The 15,085-nt window shown below is 37.9% G+C and overlaps 1 protein-coding gene across 1 annotated transcript in view; it reads left to right on the top strand.

The window, feature by feature from the left end:
* The window catches only part of LOC146646894 (uncharacterized protein C14orf132-like), a 29,836-nt gene extending 20,365 nt beyond the window's left edge, over positions 1-9,471 (top strand). Inside the window, exon 2 of the mRNA XM_085391568.1 lies at positions 6,860-9,471. Within this exon, the coding sequence (XP_085247694.1) occupies positions 6,860-7,096 (237 nt within the window). The 3' untranslated portion in view covers positions 7,097-9,471. The remainder of the gene's footprint in view (positions 1-6,859) is intronic.
* Positions 9,472-15,085: the final 5,614 nt, after the last annotated feature.

The raw sequence follows: 15,085 nt of genomic DNA, 5'->3' as shown, positions 1-15,085 counted from the left end.
TCTATGCTTTTGGGCCTCACTGAAAACAAAATGTTTAAAAACTCCTGCCAGGCTGGAGATTTTCGAAAACTCAGTTTTTGCGTTTACATGTGGACGAGGAAAATAGAGATTCAGTCACACGTCAAAGGTGTGCGCCTTTTTTTGACGTCACGCTGTGCGCCACGTTATTATTTACGTGAGATGAATTTGTTTATGCTTTTCCTCCCAGGCTTCTAGACTTCTGATTGGCCAACATTTCTAGATGGTTAGGATCATATTGCCACCTGTTGCTTTGGCATTCTCTTAACAGCATTTGACTTTGTTTGTTGCGTTTACATGTGGACGAAAAACTGCACGTGTGGATGGGATTTTTTTTTTTTTTTTTCAAAACAGAAATGGAAAAATACCCATGTACGTGTGGATGTAGCCACAGATTTGCTGCAAATTGTAAGGTCAAATTTAAGGTCACAGGAGAGGTCAAAAGGTCAAATAGGAAAAAAAAGTGTATTCGGAATTCATAGTTGATGAAATTCCAAATTGTAAGAGCCCAATTTCAACAAAATTATATTAATTAAAAAAAAACTTTTTACCAACATTTCAGCTATTTTGGCTAAAATTCAGGTATTAAATAATGTTTTAGTCATTTTTACTGCAATGTAAAGCATCGTGTTCAATTCAAGTGACTCAAAATTTGGGATAAATAAACATCAGTACAGGAGGGGCACTGTTGCTTCATTGCAAGAAGGTCCTGGGTACCCCAGCCTCCCCCACAGTTCATAGACATGTTTTTTAATTAGTGCTTCTGAATTGTCCGTTAGCATGATTGGTTGCACTAATATTAGATTGACAAGCTGTCCAGGGTATATACTGCCCCCTGCTTTGTGACAACTGGGAAAGGCTTCAGCCCCCCGTATTCCTGTATTGGATAAGTGGAAGTAAATGGTAGGGTGAAAGGAAAAGTTTGACTACATTTATTTCCACTTGACCAGTGGATTAATGCTGAGAACCACCTAGTTCTATCTGATTTTGTTTTAATGGTCATGCGTGAGTGCTTTTGTGGTTAGGTATATGTGTTGGTTTCTCCACTCTTCAGAGACATTTGTTTGGGCTTTTCTTATCTGGAATAAAAACCATTTCAGTTCAACACTTACTGGTGGTTTATCCCCCAGGAGGCAATTACAGTCCATTCTATTTCACAATTACTGTGATCATCCATGTAGGAGGACAGCTCTAGGAACAGCTGGGACGAATAAATCAAAGCTGTGAGAGCTGAGCAGGTGGAATTGTACATTTTCACTGTATCATCTGCTGTAGATTGTAGTTTTGCTGCATGGTGTGTTGCACAGGTGTAGCCATCACTCAAAGCCAAGAAGGTGTGAAATATGCAAGTTGGGCAATTTCTCCGCTGTTATTGGAGTGAAGTTGTGTCCCAACTTTTTACTGTTTTAGTTTGTGTGTGTGTGTTGATTTCATTTAATATAAAAAAAAAAAACAACCCCACAGATTCAATTGGTTAAAGATGAACAGTAAGTTGCATTTTTACAGTTTTTTTTTCTCAAATTTTTTTTTTTTTTATATGCTTGTTCATTTGGTTTGTTATCCACACTCCTGTACTGATATATGTATATACGTGCAAATGTGTGTGAGTATTTTTTTCCTGAGGTGCCTGCAACAAACCCATTTGAGTGGCGTAAACTAATTCCATGCCACTCCAAGGATGGAAAGTTACACTTGAAAAATTTAGTGACTGCATGTCTTTTCCAAAACAAGGTCGTGTTGGCTTTGAATAATCCAGACCCCACTCTCAATAGCTTTAATTTTAACCACTTCATTTTCTCTCTTCTTCTATTCCATAGCTTCTGAATCCTAGCCCTTCGTGTTCAAATAAAGGATAAACATCTGCACAACATTACACAAAATACTACACTATCATATGTATTATCTGCACAGCTGGTCCTTTGAATTGAAGGAAAGAAGCTATTTGCACTTTTCGATAGCTACTGGAAATTGGGAAAGCGTGTAAATGTATCCAGGAGGCACAGATGTCAGGCAAATGTATTTGTTTAGCTGACTCAAGGAAGTGAATCATCGGAAAGTCAAGTTCCCTACTCCATGAATTTGATACATGCATGTATGAAAATGTAGCCATATGAAATTATATTTTGTGGTCTCTCATTTTCAGACCTCGTATTTGGCATTTTTGAAAACAGACATTATCACAGAGGGGGAAACAGAGAGTATGATTCTGGTAGGATAGCCATAAAGTATGCCATAAGCCATAACCTTAACAGGAATCTGTTTACTGAGGTCATAAATCAAGTGAGAAGTCAATTTCTAATAGACTTCTGTAAAATCGGGCTTTTTTTTTTTGCATCAATTTTGCAAAAAGTAACGCATTATGTTACTTGTTTATTCCCAGGAGAAAGTAATTTGTTACACTACTTGTTATATTACTTTTGCATTACTCTACAACATTGGCCTGGGGTGCAATGTCACATAACTACCAATTAAAACCTAAACCTTAGGCTGTAGTCTTGCACACCAACATAAATCTCTATCCAAATGAGGACACACAGTATCTTTATTTTACTGTTCCATAGTTGGAAACCAGGGCAAAGAGTGCTTCATTGATTAGACTTTAAGGTAGAATGAAAATGAAAATAATATTCATAAGTGTGCATGGTAAAAAAAATACAAGTTAGATTTTTTTTCATGTATCCAACCATCATGCAGATAACTGCCACACTTTTGAAATGCAAGTAGTGTGTTTTTTGTAATCTATCATTATCTGTAAAGTGATTATTGAATTTAGTAATGTTTTATAGCATTGCATTACAAAAAAAAATGCAATGTGATATCAGCTGTGGTAGAAAGTAATATTACAAATTCCAAGTTTAAGGCATTTCCAAATCAACTTCATTTCTTAGACTAGGAGGACAAGGAGGTCTTTTTTTTTTTTTTTTTTTTAAAGCAACCATAACAAGTAGGTTGGAAAATCTTAACAGACAAATCTGATTACTTGCAAATAACAAACAGACAATCTCTCCTAATGACTGCATTTTACTCCAACAATGCTGAGTAAGGCGTTTAGTGGAAGAAGTTAGCTTTCCTAGTCCACTGCTTTTGTCAGCTACAAAAAAAGTACTGTGCATTAAACAATTGATTTATTAAACACGTGACCATTTACGATGGGATATATCAACCACAATGCTATGAACATACCCATCCGGTGGCTGATTTTATACAGTCATAATTGTATCAAGACAACGTCTTGTACCACAAGGCCTTCAAGAGTATAGAGAAAATATTACAGTAATTACACAAGTAATAACTTTTTTGAAAATCATCCTTTTTTTTTTTTTTTTTTTTTTTTACACTGTTTACTTTGTGGTTGAAACACAAATATCCACAAGTTACAAAACAACCAGAGAAATTAGACTCTTTTCACCTTTCCCAGTGGGATACTCTTGAGTGCTGAGGTCATTTGTAAGGTTTCAATTTGGTACCAAGATGGTCTGAAAGTGGCTGAATGTGGTTATTGAAGCCATTTAGCCACTTGTTCACTGTTATGTTGAGGAGATGAATGTTTCCAAATATCAGGAAACTTTAGTCAGTACTAGAGCTTTATCCTAGCAGTAATTCTTAGGGGACGGCCTCCATTTCCTGCCTAAATGTTCAAACGCTATGGGATGCATGTGACCTTGAAGGTTCTAATTTCCAGTGATCCATTAGTTTTTAACTGCTTGATGCTCTACGCTCATATGAATGAGCCACAGAGTAATTGTGGACTTGTAGTTATAGAAGCAGTCCCACTTATCATCTGAACAAGAGGGCCAAACCTAGGGGTTCAAATATTTATATTAAGACGTATTACTGAACTAGTATTTCACACGCTTCCATTATCCACTTCACTTTATTAGTATGAATACCCACTGATCCAGACAGCTTGCTAATGAGTTACCAATAAATAAAACATAAAGGTAAAGAATGCAGACAGCGTGGCACACATCAGTTATTGTCTGATTGAACATTAAATTAGGCAAGATGGAGGTGGAGCTCTGAATGCAGGATAAGGTTACAATTAAGGTAGTGTCTAGAGATTAGAGTGAAATAATCAAATCAGTCACTTTTTGAGGAGAAAGGTTGGAGTTGGCTTGTAAAGGTACAAGGTAAACAAATAAACCTGTGGGACAGTATTTGAAAGACAATCCACACAGATCACTGTGCATGCAAATGTCATTAATGTCAGTTGTGTTGCAATTGTAGGTTTGTTTTAGAGACATGGTTAGATATATAGTATGACATTTTTAGGTGCGGCCTTGTGTAGTGTGGCTCTGTGACAAAGTGGAGGAGCAGTTGCAATGCTCTCCATTTGTCCCATATGGGTTTACCTTTTTTTTTGCACATTTTACACATTATTCTGTTTCTATGTATTTGCTATGATTTGCTATTTGTTAAGTAACATTGCTTCACTCACTATCCCGGGTTTGTTTGTGTAAGCGTTTTGTTGCCGGCAAATCAAACATTCTGCAAATTAAGACAAATACTAAGTTATGTTTCTTTATATTTTATTATGTTACTGATTAAGTCATTTGTTCATACTTACTTTGTTTGTCTTTTCAGTCTTCATAAGGGTCAGGTGTGGGGAAACGCCTGCCTGGCATTTCCTCATTTTAAAGTCCTGCTGATGTCACATATGACATCAGCAGGTCAAACCAAGTGGAGGGGTTTCTTTTTCCATAGAGATGCTTCCTTTTGTTTGTGTTAAGGTTTAAAGTGATTTGTTGAATGTTTTTCCTTTCGTTAATACCGCCATTTAGTTGTGTAAATGTGCATGTTAGAAGTGTGTAGAGGTTTTGTGTTGTTAGATAATCTGTGTAGAGTTTTAGATCCCTCAGTTGAGTGAGTGGTACTGGCTGGGCAATTGGAGGGAAATTGATGGCCCTATTTAAAGCCAGTCTCTACCAGATGCAGGAGAGAGGAGAGGTGAGCGGTGTTACCAGAGCCATGTTGTGTTGAGGTTTGTTAATTGAATTGTGGGAAGTTTTGTTAAGTTATACATTAAGTTCACTGTAAATTGCTCACCTCTGGAAACCTGAAATGTCTGCATAGTCTGCTTCTCTACCACCTTCCTTGACGTTCGTGCCTGACTACTTCACAGGCTCCCACTGATTCTGATTTGCATTACATGTTGTTCGTGCAAACTTTTAATATAAAAAGAAACGTTAAAATGGAAAAGGTTGATTTGAGATGCCACAGTGGGATGAGTCAGCACTTACAGTGACAGAATGGAGGGCAGAAAACACAGGTTGCTGGACCTCATGCATGCCTGTCTACCCCCATCATGCTCATGTGAACAGCAGGCGCTTTACAGGATGTGTCATGTCATTATTCACCACCAGGGGCCAATGAATGGAGAGCGGCAGAATGCTTTCTAAACAGTGTTTTCCCTTGTGCGAGGGAAAGACGAGGTGTGTGTGTGTGTGTGTGTGTGTGTGTGTGTGTTAACGTCTTTGTTCATTAGCCCGTGTTTGGGAGAGAGAGTGAAGGTAAGCAAATGAGCAAGAGAGAACATCTGTGTAAGCGAGCACTCAACATGCCTCCGAGGTATTTTTAGAATGGTTTTTTTTGTTTTGTTTTTTTGCTCTTTTTCCCCAACATCCTCTGCAGAGTTAGTTCTCCAGTCAGACAATATAATGGTCTGTCATGCATTTCTCAATCATGCACGTTGCTAAAGCCAGAGCGTCAACATTTATAGGACTCGGACTCCTAAGCAATGAGTCATTTTCAGTTGTCATGTTTGAAATCTAATTTTCATATTTATCAAGCATACACACATGCTGTGTTTTAAAAACTTATCCAGCAGTATCTGAAACTAAAAGGACACTCCATGCCTGTTTAGGAAACTTAACCAATTACCTTACAATCTGGCATGCTGGGTTTGGAGGGAAAGGGCATATTTGTCTTGGAGGTTTGATGTGCTGCACTCAAAGTGGGGATTTATGTTTTGTCTATGTCAGATTATATTCTTTCATCAAAGACAAAGTCACTTAAAAACATTAATATTCAGTTGAATTAGATGAGAGACTACAGGCAATGCTGGGAGCTCGGTAATAAATTAAATAAATTTTTAACTTTCTGAAAAAGGTCTGAAGCGATAATGTCAGTGCAGTTAATACGAACTCTTTGGAAGAGGAGGCCCTAATGGGACATTTGTCTACCATCATTTTTCAGACAGATTTTGTGCAACTGCTAAAGGGAGACAGGGATAATTCATGGTCAATTCTGATTGGCTAATTTTCTTGACCTTCTAAGACATGTCGAAAGTTGTGAGGTTAGTGTGTTGGTGAATTTTTAATGACAGATTTTCAGGAACGTTAACAATAAAAATAATGATTGTTATGAAATCAAGTAATTTTCACACTGATTCCTATTGGTGAATTTATACCAAAATATTGTGTTTTACAGTAGAAACACAGGCAAAATAACTTTATTATTCAAAGCCAGTAATTGCACCTTTACATCAACATTTTTAGTTTTATTACAATTTATATTTACATTTTCACAAAAGGTTTCGTCCATACCTTGATATACTAAAAGCAACAGTTTATTCCTAAAAGCAAAAAAGATGATTGTTTATGTTGTCAAATAAACAACCAAAATCCGTCTGAAAAACTTATTTTTAAATGGTTTATGAATTTGTGACCTTTTTTATTCAATTTTAATTTGGGAGTTTAGATTTAGATTTCAGACTTCTTTTCTGCATGAAATGTAAGAATATACCTACAATCTTGTAATGTGAAAATAATTTTCTCTGCATCTCCCTTGAGTGCAAAACTTATTTTGTACTCTCTCCTCACTTTCCCTTCTCCCTTCCTAGATCCCTGTAATGACAGGAGCCTTCATGGACTCCTCGCCCAATGATGACTACAGCGGCGAGCACTCGCTCTTTAACTCCTCGGCCAGCGTCCATGCCGCTGCCTCAGCCGCCTCGGTACAAGGCCAGCAGGATGAGCCGCAGTCCATGTCCAGCGATGCCATCTGGCTCTGGATTGCCATCATCGCCACTATTGGAAACATTGTGGTGGTGGGCGTTGTCTATGCCTGCACTTTCTGATGAACACATGCTGACAAAGACAACCCGCACACTCACACATCCTGCTTTTTCTCAGTCTCCGGACCCCCGAAGGAGGCTTTGTAGACAATCTCTCGCTCTCTGTGTCTCTCGCTGTCTTTCTTTTTATCCCTCACACTTTTTGGCAGGGAAGGGGAGGGACAGACCTGAGGGTGTAAAAGTAGCGATACTTGACAGTGACATATACACTGCTATACTTCTTCGTTGAGGGGAAAGACTGAAATTTGGCAGCATTTATCAGCAACAAGCACTTTTGAATGCTACAGCTTGAGAACTTGAGAATAAGGTTATGTGCACAGCAACTCTTTAGTTAAAAACAGAAAGAAATCTTTGCTCTCAACCATTAATCAAAAGGATTTTTTTTAGCTTAAGTTTGTTTTCGTGTTTCTGCTCATACGACACTCACTTATTATGTAGGAGGGAGGATGGAAATTAAATGGGGCTTAAGATTCAGGTTGAACTGGGCCATCTGAAACAACCACCAGATAGTTGCTAAGCAATTTAGGACAAAGCAGCTTAATTATGCCACTGAACAGAGATGGTGCTTGTTAAAATATTTAGAAAGTGTTAAAATATCTGCAAGATAAGCAGCACTGAGATTCTCCTATATGCTGATGAAACGGAACATATGGTTATAATGATCATTAGTGTATTTGGTGTCTTTCTAAGGTGAAAGAACAGGAAACTGCATTCATTAAAGACACTTAAATTGACTGTTACAGCAGTGGCATGTCAATTACACAAAAGTAATTTTTATAGACATCACCCCATGGAAGTGCATGTGCAGATGTCCAGCAGAGTCAGATCAAAACCAGCCAGTTCCCCAGTACACTCTCACAAGAGCTTGATGTATAGCACCTCTGAGAATAGAGGAGCTAACTGACCTGTGAATTCACAGCGAGTGAGTGGGCATGATTTATCTGCTTTTTGCATGCTCTATCCTGATAACTCTCCTTACCCAAAATAAACTGGGTATTTCCATTTGTGAGAATGCATCTGAACTTGACCATCTCATATTATCCTTTATGTGTGAGAAAGGCATCTGGTTAGTGCGCTGACCAGATTCTCATAATAGTGAGTTAGGAGTAATGACTTGTTGTCGTCATGCCCTTAATGTCAAATTCCTTCAGTAAAAGTGGCTATTACAAAATCTAATCATATTGTCATAGTCTGCTTCGATAGGACTAGATAGATGTGAACAAAATGTAATTAGAAGCACAAATCAAATTAAACACACACAGCTTTTTTCCCCTGCTCAACCTTTTCCATAGTTGCTTTTTCACCTGTAAGCGATGTATTTCATCACCCAGCAGCAGAAGGTGGAAGTTTCTGATATTACAGTTGTACTGTAAAAACAGTAAATGTATGTATCCCGAAATGATGTAACACTAAGCAGAACTGTGGTAAACCTTGTTATAAATATGTTCAGCTATGTATGAAATCTCATATATAGTTGTCCTTTAAAATTTTCACTACTGGAGGTCATTTGTTCTGTGTTAGTGTGGATGGTAGTGCCAGCTTTTCAGTGGCAAGTAGTTCTTGTCCTAAAGGGGTTACAGTAACTTTACCTTAAGACCCAAAGATACAAATTGGTTTTCACATGAAACATACCATACGATGCACTGCACTTACACTGAAAATGTAGCTAGTAGGCTTTGATCTGCTAATTGATGTTTGTGCTTTGGTTAAATGTCCCTTACAAGCTGCAATGGAAAATTATACAAATATGGGCCTACTAAAGTCGGCAAGTTGTTTTATCTGTCAACTGTTCTATTTTTTTAGTATGATAAACTGACTGTTTTCCATAAGCCTTGATTATACTCCTTTGTGGATATGAACACAGACAGCTGGAGACAGTACAGCCGAATAGTCATTCTTGTTATACTTATCTGAAGTTTGCCGCCTGGGGCGCGTGCGTAGTTGGTGTATTGTAATGTAAAGTCTCCAAATTAGTCTGTGTGGGTCACAAAACATGGCAGGCATGTGGATAGCCACATGAATCCTCAACCTCACTGTCTGCTGAAAAATTTGACATCATTTGGACCCAAGTGGACCCACGTTGAAAGTATAATCAAGGCCTTAGAGGGTTGATAGCTCTTTGCTCAGACAAGTAAGTCATGTTTTCCTGGGATTTAGACATTACCAGTATATAATCCAGTCTTGTAAACACCATAACTGTTCAAATGTTCATACACTAGAAAGAAAAAACTGGCTTACTGTATGTATTGTACTATGTAAAGTAAAATTTAGACACTCAATTACTATAAGAGGACTTTTCAAGCCTGTTATTTTTAATAAAGTGTTGATGTAGAAATATTTAGAAATGTTGTAAACCACATACACAATGCTCCTTTTGTAAAGACATATGCTACTATTAAAATTTATGTACTAATGCAAAATTGGCTTTCTGTATTGACTTAAGAAGCACACACTTATATTTACTGAAATGTCACAAAGATGGATTAAAATGCAAAATATGTGGCTTTGTACGCCGATTGCAGAAACAAGAATTTGTTTCAGTTTCATCTTCAGCTGAATCACCTGGTTTTGTTCTCAGTGAAGCCAGTTCTCTGGCAGACATCAGTGCTGTTTGCTGCTTAGCCATCAGGTGAGATTGATTCTAAGCTCAAATCACGCCATCTGTCATTTTGACACAAGCACCACTTGTTTAAAAATTACCTGGATTTTGTTCTCTGCAGCACTTAGCTACTCTGACTCTCTGATCTCATACTTGTTTTGCTGAACAAACAGGAAGGCTGCAAAAAGCAAGCACTTTAAAAAACATGAATGGGTGTAGAAAGTGCATCTGTATCCTGCTAAATAAGTAACAGAGATATCAGTGTATTTTCAGCAAATCAATGCAACAACAGATAGATGAGAAACCTTTGACCTAGATGTATTTTGAGATGTACAGACATGGTTGCTATCATGAATAGTCATCAAACAAATAGACAAAACTAAAACAATGTGATTTTTTGTTTGGTTTTTTTTATAGAGAAGAGTCACTTTAGCTCGATTAATAGTTAAGTGACTTAACTAATGTACAGTCATGTGGAAAAAGTACCTTTTTAGTTTAAAGGTTTTATGTATCAGGAATAAGATAAAAAATAAAAACATCTGGTCATCTCACCCTTCTGAAATTAGTAAAATTTAACCTCAGATGAGTGAAACATTAGCAAACTAAGCCTAAACGCAGCAGCGTGAGGGGAAAAGTAAGCACATCCCATGACCCAGCTTGTAGAATCACCTTTAGCAGCAATAACTTGAAGTAATTGTTTTCTGATTTTATCAGTGTCTCTATTTGATGTGGAGGAATTGTGGCCCACTCTTCTTTGTAACGTTGCTTCACTTCAGTCAGGTTAACGGCTGGTTGTTGACTGGGCCATTCCAACGCTTTGATTCTTTTCTTTCTCAGCCATTCTGTTGTAGATCTGCTCCTTTGCTTTTTACCAAAGTCCTGTAGCATGATGGCTGATGGATTTAGCTGATACGTATCCTCGTCTCATAAGGAAGCAATAAGGTTGTTGGTTCAGTTTTTGTTAAATACTTAATAACATTGTGTAATAAGTTGAGGTTGTATTTTCCTTATTTTAAAGTAGAAGCAAGAACTTCTACAATTATGTTTGATATATAAAACTTTAGAACCGAAAGGTGTTTTTTAGAACATTTTTTAATCCCAGAATAATTTATTTGCAGAGGTTTGAGATTAAACAAACAGCCATCCTGATGTCAAAAGCACTGAGGGATCACATTCATAATTTCATTTAAATGCAGTGATCTTTACCTCATCCTAAGAACTGAGTAAGTCCTTTCCCAGTTGAAATGCCAGCCAGACTTGGTAATATGTGGATCAGCTCCTTTCAGATTTGCCTTGAGCATTTCTGATTCCCCACCAGCAGATGAGATACAGATGGAAGCAAAACTGAATGCACATGATCTTCGAACAACCTTCACATTGCTTCCGCAGCGTTGCGCCTTCTATCCTCCAAATCCGATCAAACGACTCAGTTGGGGGAAAAAAATCCCTAGGGTCTCACAACAGCCGCTGACTCCTAGAGGGAAGTAAGGCCAGTTTTATTTATAAAGCCCCAAATCACAAATCACAAACATGCCTCAGAAGGCTTTTCACAGCAGCCGGCGTCCTCTATTCTTAACTCCATCAAAGAAAATAAATAACTATTGACCTTGCCTGGGATAATTTATGCTAATGTGGGGTAATCATTACACTTTTAGGTGATGGCTTTGTGAAATGCACATTAGTTGAGACTTCAGCTCTCATACGGAGAAAGTGAAATGACACTGACTTTGCCTGTGAATAATAAATGTTTATTTCAACCTAGCTGGAAAAAAAAATGTTGTGAAGTAGTATGTGGGGAGAGGCTGTCTCACTCCTCCACTGTTGGCCCAGAGTCTCACAGGATGTAACGCTTCAGCTTGAATCGCATCCAGTTGAGAGTGAAAGGTTGGTGATGAGTTGCTGGATATGCTAATGTGTGCCAAGCTGCTTAGACACATCTTATCAAACTGTCACTTTAGAGACACATGGGGACACACAGTACACTGTAATAGTAATTAAATACCAAATATAAACAAAGACAATGTCTGCAGCTTTCTGCCACTATAGTACTTTTTTTCTTCTTAAATAAAAGTTACTGGGCATTTCCATAAATCACATTTAATGCATAGTTAGAGAAATGTAAAAACATCTGCAAATTTGGAAATTTTCCTTCATTTTAAAATGATACATTGTATCAGAACATTTTACCTGTCTCAACAAAAAGGAAACGTTATCATCTGTGGTCTTATAAAAACCTCATAACAGCAAATTGTTATGTGTGAGAAAGCATTGCAACTCCAAGAGCAGAGGCAAGGCAAGATACCTGGCAGAGCTTGCTAGTGTTTGTATGTATGTGGGCGTTTGAAGGAGATCAGGTTTGTTACAGGCAATCAAATACATCTGTGTTTTAAGAAGATGCACAATTGCATGACAGTTATAAGGATCCTATGCAACCAGATTAAGGTCTGACCATATTCATATTCATCTAGGTGAGATTGTGCCAGAACAACTAAATAATTATAGTCTACAGGGTGGGCCATTTATATGGATACACCGTAATAACATGGGAAAGTTACGTTGAAACCAAGGACACCATTGTTTTTCTTGTGACATTACCAATAAGTTTGATGTGTCACATGGCCCTCTTCCTATTGAAAAAACAAAAGTTGTATCCAAGATGGCCGACTTCTAAATGGCCACCATGGTCACCACCCATCTTGAGGAGTTTGCCCCCTCACATATACTAATGTGCCACAAACAGGACTTTAATATCACCAACCATTCCCATGTTATTACGGTGTATCCATATAAATGGCCCACCCTGTATTTATATACTGTGTAAAAAAACAACAAAAAACCCCAAAACACTTTAATTATTTTATTGATCCACTGTTTTGATTTATTCCAGGTCTGCACTTGGGCGATCGTAGCTCAAGAGTTGGGAGTTCGCCTTGTAATCGGAAGGTTGCCGGTTCGAGCCCCGGCTTGGACAGTCTCGGTCATTGTGTCCTTGGGCAAGACACTTCACCCGTTGCCTACTGGTGGTGGTCAGAGGGCCCGGTGGCGCCAGCCGGCAGCCTCGCCTCTGTCAGTGTGCCCCAGGGTTGCTGTGGCTACAATGTAGCTTGCCATAACCAGTGTGTGAATGTGTGTGTGGATGACTGGATATGTAAAGCACTTTGGGGTCCTTAGGGACTAGAAAAGTGCTATACAAATACAGGCCATTTGCACTGGTATATGCTGCCACTCGCTTTACTTCATTTTAAAAAAGTTGGCAGTGCCACTGACTGACTGAATCTTGTTTTTCCTTCAGGGCTTATGTAGTCCTGTGAGCAACATTTAGCACTACAAACCTGAATACTCCACTCACTGCCCCCAGTGTTCTCATACATGCATAACTGTAGCTCATACACCGAAGAATCCTGAAAAACACGGGAGCCCTAAGGCTCGAAACATTCATTCATTTACATTCTCAAATAGTAAGTAGACCATGCTTGTTAGTTGGTTAGCATCATGTGTCCTAATACTTTCCACTGTTGCTCATGTTTGGCAAGAAAACTGTTTGTGCATTACGTATTTTGTTTTGATTAGATTTGATTTATTTTCAGGGTATTATTTTATGATATAGCATACAATAGTATTTCTGTTCCACTCCATCACCTGACCACAGGCTTAATCATTTGGAAACATAATGATGTTTTACTCCAATGACTATGCAAGTAAATGAATGACAGCCGTCATCGTTTTGAGATGTTACAGAGATCTAATGTACTGGCCTTGTGTGATTTCATGTTTCATATATTTCATAGCTTCCAAATAGCAAGCTCGGTTCCATATGTGATCTACTCTGTGGAAGTATGGTTCAACTTATGCAACACCAACACTACTCCACTGTATATGCTACACACTAAAGCTCTAAGAATTATAAATGGAATGGATTATTATAAACCAACAAAGTGAATATTCAATAAACTACACATCTTAAAATGTTACAATTTAGTTGAGCATGTTTGTTTTGATGACATCTAGTCAGAAAAATCTTTGCTATTTAAAATATGCAGTGTCTTAAGGTTCAGCCTACAGTTTTTCAGTCAATAATTTACGTTCTTCCCATTGAATTTAATTCTTTATTGTCAACATTTATTTATTTAACTTCTTTTTGTTATTTTGAGAAAGAAAATGTAAATATTGCCCAAAGTAAAATATCATTTCAAATTTGATTGGTAACACACAGACTGAATGGGCTATGGGCTTGTGCAGACAGATACTTCCTTATTGGTCCTTGTCAAGTTTCAGACAGAAAAGTCAAGTGTAAGGCATAGCAACAAAAAAGCCCAGAGTAGTAACACATTGACAGAATAAGGTAAATGTTTTGAGTAGGACTAATGACTGACTTTGGGTTTATGAAGCTATTATGTTCCAGTTTTTTGTATTCACTCTGCTGTTTGTATCCCCAGGTCTTAGTTTGATATCTAGCCTTCAGGTTTCTGTTATCATTCCTTGTCTGTGTTCCTCATCCTCTTGTGTCTAGTTTCCTGTGTTAGTTATATGTGTCCCCCTGTGAAGTCAGTCATGTCTCCATGTTTATTTTCCCCCATGTCTTTGTATGTCTACCTGGTGTCTCCCTCTCTCTGTGTGTTTAGTCAGTGTTACAGTGTGTTTCATGTACTTTCTGTTTTAATCTGATAGTCACTTGTTCTGTGTGCATCATGTTCAGTTTTGGTTCCCTTGTCTCGTCAGTTAGATTATGTCCATCTGTGTTCCCAAGGTGTTTCCTCTCTGCCCTGATTCCCTCTTGTGTATATTGTCTGAGCCTCTTTCTGGCAGTAGAGGACAGTAGTGATCTCCCTCATCCCTTGTGTGCCTGTGTCGTATTTCCCCAGTTTAGATTCCTAGTGCCTTACTAGCTTAGTTATGTAAATCTTTAAATTCTGCAATAAAGCTGTCTTTGGGTTTAGTCCTGCTTGAGAGTCGTGCATTTTGGGCCCTAAACCTGTCTGCCTCACACAGCCACATGACAACTATGGAAACACTAATTACAGAACAGGACACAGGTGAGGGCAGAGCACAGCAGGAAACAATTAAGAGCAAGTGAAAACAATCAGAGGAAAATAAAGTAAAAGCACAAGAGGCACATTAAGATAGGTATTTACCAAGATAAAGCAGGGAGATGAAAGCAAAAACATTTAGATAACAAATCATACAAATGAAACAAAAGAAAAAACTGGGACAACAAAAATATTAAAGTCAAAATGAGAACCAAAACTAAAAAACAACCAATCAACAAATCGCCAAGTTTTAAACTATTTCTGTTGTAAAATTTGGTCTTAAACATGGAAACTGTGGGATTTGCCTTTGGACCCATCGTTAAGTGGCTTTTTGAGGAACTGCAGTTTTTAGTACTTGGCTTCATT

Source organism: Rhamphochromis longiceps, linkage group LG19 (genome assembly GCF_057381845.1).
Source record: "Rhamphochromis longiceps isolate RC_006_pf linkage group LG19, R_longiceps_female_GT1.1, whole genome shotgun sequence".
Classification (NCBI taxonomy): Eukaryota; Metazoa; Chordata; class Actinopteri; order Cichliformes; family Cichlidae; genus Rhamphochromis; species Rhamphochromis longiceps.
The sequence above is the reverse complement of the archived record's forward strand: the minus strand, read 5'-3'. Positions and strand labels throughout refer to the sequence as shown.